The sequence below is a fragment of the Anser cygnoides genome, chromosome 2 (genome assembly GCF_040182565.1).
Source record: "Anser cygnoides isolate HZ-2024a breed goose chromosome 2, Taihu_goose_T2T_genome, whole genome shotgun sequence".
Classification (NCBI taxonomy): Eukaryota; Metazoa; Chordata; class Aves; order Anseriformes; family Anatidae; genus Anser; species Anser cygnoides.
This window is the reverse complement of record NC_089874.1, coordinates 10,945,133-10,951,132: the sequence shown is the minus strand read 5'-3', so window position 1 is coordinate 10,951,132 and position 6,000 is coordinate 10,945,133. Positions and strand designations below refer to the sequence as shown.

Sequence of the window (6,000 nt, the reverse complement as noted above, 5' to 3'; positions counted from 1 at the left end):
ACCCAGAGTGGTTGCATTTAATGACTGCTTTCTTAGACATTCATCTCACAAAGTGCAAGAAATAACTTCTAAAGAAAAAGATAGTAAGGATTTTCCAAAACCTTGAAATAATAAGACATCAGATTCCTGTAATAGGGAAAAAATAGATAAACTGTCCTGAGATTGCTATTTCGGAAAGCCGTATAGCTCTTAAGAAAGTGCTAAGAGCACCCCCAGCCAGCATATGTCAGCAACCAGGAGTCCAAAGGGGAACCCTGGACGCTGGTCTCAGGAATCAGGGGGGATGCAATGTGCAATTCTTCATTTCCAAGAGGTTTGACCTGGGATTCTGCCCTGGAGTCTGAGAGCTAGCGGCATACCCGGGTTCTTCTCCAACCCAGCTGTTTTAGGAGTAGGCGCAATTTGACATTTCAGTTCAGCTGTCCTGCACAGAACAAAGTCAATCTGAAGGGGTACAATTTTCTGCTGTAATGAAAATATTTTCATTACTTGATCATATGCCATCCTAGAAAAAGGTTTTATTTCTACATTAATATGTCCCTCTGCTCTCAGCATGCAGGTCATAACACTGTTCATTACAGTTTGTAGTGTTTCTTTTTAATGATATCGCAGAGGTTATAATCAGATCTATGTTCTTAAAATATGAAGGGAATTTTCTCAAATACATTAAAAAAATATGAAAATTCTCTTCAGCTTTGTCCCAGAAGTGTCCTTGGCTTTGCTTATAGCTAATTATTTTGGGTGGCATAAGACTATTTAGAAGTCTTATGTTGCCTACTGAGCCCCTTTCAGTATATACCACTGAAATTACAGCACATGTGAGACAGCAGAAAGATAAATCTAATTTATTCTCATTCTCAGCTAAAAGCCAGCACATGAACTCTGCTTTTTCTGTGACAATAGACATGGATTAACATGATTCTCACTTTATTATATATTGTAAATGCCTTGTGAGGCAAAAGCAATATCTATACCCCAGTATAAACTGCCCGGCAATCTTACAAAGTTGCCTTAAAACATTGTGCTGTATTGACACCTCGAAAAAAAAACAGCTAGGGGGCACGAAAGGTTTTGTAATACAGTTGCTGATCTGCCCAGGGGTCTCTTGGCTGACCCCACATCACCGTGTAGGTTTGTGTGTGCGTGTCTGCTCCGGGGGGACCGGGCCCGATCGCCTCGGTGTTTTGACAGGCAGCAGGGATCCCAAAATCCCAAAGCTGGCACCGGTGCCCCGGCACACCGTCGGGACGGGCACCCGGGACCCTCAAAAAGAAGCCTGAGGGGGTTTCTCGGGCTCCTGGAGGCTGGCAGCGAGGGGCGAGCGCTGCCCACAGCCCCATGGCGGCGCGGGAGCACCTGAGGGGCGGCGGGAGCGACCCACACCTCATGAGGGGAGCGGGAGCGGCGGCAAGGGGGAGGAGGAGAAAAGCCAGCGGCGGAGAGGGGCTGAAGAGAGAAGCGGGAGGGAAGCGAGCCGGGGCGTAGAGGAGGAGCTGAGAGGCGGCGGGCAGGGACTCGGCGGGGCCGGGAGCTGACGGCCGCCGGAGCGGGCGGCGGCGGGGGCAGGTGCGGGAGCTGCCTTCAGCCGCAGGGCGGCGGCCGCCCGCGGGGCGGGGGGCTCGGCTCGGCGCCCCGGGCAGCGGCGGCCCCCGGGCCCTATGGTGCCGCGGCGGGACCCGGCTCCTGCTCGCCGCTTTCCGAGGGGGCCCGCGGAGCGGCGCGGGGCAGCGGAGCCCAACGGCGCTTGGCTGGCATGAGGAACCTGCCGATCCTCCTCCTCCTCCTCTGCTGGAGCCTGGGGCGGGTAAGTCACCCTGCGGCGGGAGGGTAGCGCTCGCCCCTCGCTCCGCACCGCCAGCCCTGCCCCGTCTGCCCCGCTCCTGTCCCGGAGCCGCCTGTGGCGGTTCCCTCACAGCTTCCCCTGTCCCCCTGAGGGGGCTCCGAGGCAGCCGTAGCAGGTGCGAGGGACCTCGGCTGGGCAAACTCTCTCCGGGCGGGAGATACGCGACTTCTGCCGCTGTAATTGCGGAACGGCGAATGATCCCCACCCATCCACAGGGATTTGGGGCTCCTCAGCCCCGCCGGCACCCCGGCAGGTGGCGGTGCCGGGGGGACCCCGCGCCCCCGGCCGCTCCTCAGGGGCCGGGACGGCTCCTGCCCCGGCCGAGCTGGGCTGAGGGGAACGGGCGGCGGGGCCGGACTCCCCGGGCCGGCGGCGGTTGGGTCTTGTTCCCGGTGGTTGTGGCTTCTTCCCGGTTATTGTGGCTTGTTCCCGGTAGCTGTGGGTTGTTCTCGGTTGTTTTAGTTATCTCGGCTGTCCCCGAAAACTACTTCACCGAGAGTTTCTGCAGACACCGCAGAGCATTGCCTTGGTACGGTCTAGAGGGTCATTAGCAATTGTAGTACGTGCACAGTTAATTCCTCTGTAATATTAACATAAAAAAGCATTCAGAATATTAAAATAGTTTCTTTTAAGGTATCTTCCTTCAACATCTCTATATTTTTAAGTGTTTCTTCAGTTGTAAGAAACTTCGGTTTCTTGCAGTCTTTAAAAGTCTACAATGTTTCCAAAAACATGACCTCAAATAAAATAATAATAAAAATCTACCCTCTGAATCTTACCGTTTTGTTACTGTAAATTTAAAATCTGAGACCATTTCCAACAAGAGTTGGGAAAACATGCTGAAGGTAAATGTAAACTACTTGTCAAACAAAATGTTTTTGCCAACTGATTGCTATTCTGGGTGCCTTAAAGGTTGTTCAGCCACTAAGAATGCTGAGAGACTCTTCAGCTGGATTTCCAAGTCCCTGTGTACCTTTGTAATACACACTACAGTGCACACAGGTCTGTAATCACTACTTACAAAGAATAGCCTACACTTGGTAAAGCAGAAGGAAAGACAGATACGCATATCTGGCTGGCCCTGAAGGCTGGTGAGTGCCCTCAAAATTCATTTTGGGGTTCTCGATGTGTTTCGGGACACCATCAGTGCCACACAGGACTGAGCCCTAAATCTCCTTAGCTGGGTGAAGTACATCTGAAGGAAACTGGGCTGTGTATTGGAACAAAGTATGTTACGGTTTGGCATGCATCCCGTATTTGAAAAGTAATATTGCATTACCTTAGGGTAGTACCAAATATATGTTCTCGAAGTAATCTTCAATATTAGATCACCGGTAGTGGGAAAGTTGTGGTTCTTTTCTAAGTACTTATTTTGCAAATTTCATTCACGGAAGTAGCTGCTTTGATTTACTCCTCATTTATTTAACATTTCCATTAACTGGAATCCACCTTTCCAACACCCATTAATTCTTATACTTTTTGATGAGTAGGAGGTCTACTGTCAGCTAGTGAATGCTTGCAATTGACAAAATAACATTTTTTTTTTTTTTTTACAAAATCTGTTATATGGAAGGAAAATGCATTAAAAGTCATTATGTTTACATGAGCCTTTTATTCTAAGTAGGAGCTATCTGGAAAGCACATAATACATAACAATATGCAGTTATTTTCAGTTTAACTCTGAACTTTCTACGATAACTGCTAGGAATCCTAATTTAAGTTAAGGATTTGTAAAAATTCCTTTAAAAAAATACCTGCCCAGAAAGCTTATAATTTAAATAGTCAAAATATGGAAAATGGAAATAAGGTTCTGTTTTCATAGATGATGAAATGACAAACTTTGAGGAGAAGAGACAGATTTCTGGAGTTTCCGTAGAAAACATCTCCTGCTGTTATCTTACAGTTAAGCTACGTTATGTTATGCTTATGGTTATCACGGTGTATTTTTAAAAGCTGTGCAACTGGCTTGCCCACAGGGAGCCCGTGGAATAACCGGGCTCTCAGTCCGAACTCCGGTCCCAGGTTCCAGGTCCCCAATCACAGCTTCATTAAGTATTGCAATTTTGAAAAATAGTGTCTGATGAATCAGAGACTATTACCAGATCCTGCTATTAAAGGTCTCCCAGAAAAAGTAAGAGACACCACCCTTTCCTCTGTAGCTAAAAGTGTGAGGATGACTGAAGTACAGCATATTCGTGTTTTATTTCATTATGATCTCTGTGAATCCCACTGATGTCAGCATAGCTTCCTAGTGTCTTGTTTCTCTCCCCATCTATATCCCTGTCTCTTCCCATGGACATAAATAAATAGGGGCAGGGCCGTACGTGAGTAAAGGCAATATTGTGTTCATTTAAAATAAAATCTTTTTTTTTTCTTTTTTTTTTTTTTCTCCTGTGTAGGACTTGCTTGAATCAAATAATCATGCTCTGAGGCCTTCATGACATAAAATATACATGGTGGAAAAGGGAAGAAAATCAAAATTTACCATGTCAAAGATAATGCAGTTTGATTTGGTTTTATGTTCTGTGTTTACGTTCTTGCTTCAGTTTAACTCATTGTTTTGTTGGAGGAAGAAAGTATTGGCAAATGCACTAGAAGGTTAAATATTTTCTTGTAAACGACAGTTAACCTTAAAATGCTACAGGCAGGAATTAGTGAATGCTCTAGTGCATTATTTTAACCTTTTGTTTTGAAAAGTCAGTGTGTGAGAAGCTAAAATGGGCACCGTTTGTGTACGTAAAATGTTGAGCACATACTTAGGCAAAAACAGTATCAGTTTAAGTTGTGGATTTCGTTATTAGTAGTTGGATCCTTTATAAAGCATTTTAATTCGTGTCTCAAGACCCTGGCCCATTTGTTAATTTGACACAGGTGAATGGTGTCCATCCAGAATGCAGATTTCATTTGGAGATTCACAAGGAGGAAACAAGGTGCATGGAACTTCTAAAGAATGCAAAACCACTGGACTACAAAGGTAAGAAAAGATGAGCTGTAATGTTGAGACAACTGGAGTATTGAGGTTTTTCTCCCTTTACCTTCTTTGCTAGCTCAATTGCAGTTGTCATATTTCTTTGTATTGTGCTTATAATTTATATGTATTTTAAAATGCATTAAAAAAAAAAAAAGCTTTAAAAAGCTTTTTGCCTTAAAATTACAGCCACAGCAAATATGTGGTGAGAGGTGTGCTGGGCTAGGCATGCTAGATGGGAGAAAATATGCACTGATGTTTTAGGCTGTTGCTGCTATTATTTTTCACAGGCAGAAAAGCTGCAGGGTGGTTCTGATAGGACCAGCAGAAAGAGCAAGTCTGAGGAAAAGTTGAAAGTCTTGGATCCAAGTGTCTCACTCTAGCACTGTTTGAAAGTAAAATACTAGTGGCAGGAATGATCACTGGGTTTTCCAGGCAGGAGACGTTTTAGATACAAGATCAGATTCACCTGCATAAGGCCACAGTCATGCAAAGGAAAAATTGGACACTAGTGTTACATTCAGAAAACAAATTTACTCTGTTACTATAGCATTTTTATCTTCTGTCTAGATAGAAAGAAATACACAGATGCAGATATAGCGAACAGGAATTCGACAGAGGAAAAAGGGAAGAGGAGAATGTATTTTTTTATTATTTTTATTTTATTTTAGATTTTCCTAGATTTCCCTGCTACAGTTTCACGTGAGTAGAATGTAAGATTGTCAAAAACGAACAAACAGAAAAGTATGACAGTTTTCTTTTAAGCTGGTGCTGTGGATAAAGCCATTTGTTCAGCAAGCAAAATGTGAAGGTGACAGACAAATCCAGCCTTGGGCTTCTTAGGAAAGTTGAAAGTCTGTATTTATTATATATATATATATATATATATATTTAACTGCCAAATGTACTAATGTTTTGTAATTAGTTATCTTTTGTAAATCATATGCAGAACTTGTGAGCAGAAAGCAGTCTCTATGTCCCTCCTGGTGAAAAGGTAAAAGTGCTTCTTGGAGCGCTTCATTTGCATACGTTACTTGCCCAGCGCTCCTCTGGTAGCATGCAGAGTATTGAAAGAAAGGTGGATTCTCAGCGAGATGTAGAAAAATGGAAGGAAAATTTAGATCTAAGGGCACGTTTTGGGGTTCAAAAGAGAATTTTGATTCTTACAAAGTAAAGTCACATCTAAAAC

General features: G+C 44.3%; 1 protein-coding gene across 2 annotated transcripts in view; it reads left to right on the top strand.

The window, feature by feature from the left end:
- The first annotated feature begins 1,436 nt into the window (after window positions 1-1,436).
- Window positions 1,437-6,000, top strand: part of VIPR2 (vasoactive intestinal peptide receptor 2) — a 59,721-nt gene continuing 55,157 nt past the window's right edge. The window contains exons 1-3 of one of the 2 annotated variants that reach the window (XM_048050545.2): window positions 1,437-1,804; window positions 4,715-4,817; window positions 5,483-5,513. In XM_048050545.2, the coding sequence (XP_047906502.1) occupies window positions 4,794-4,817; window positions 5,483-5,513 (55 nt within the window). In that variant the 5' untranslated portion in view covers window positions 1,437-1,804; window positions 4,715-4,793. The remainder of the gene's footprint in view (window positions 1,805-4,714; window positions 4,818-5,482; window positions 5,514-6,000) is intronic. The other variant, XM_048050544.2, reaches the window with a different exon arrangement.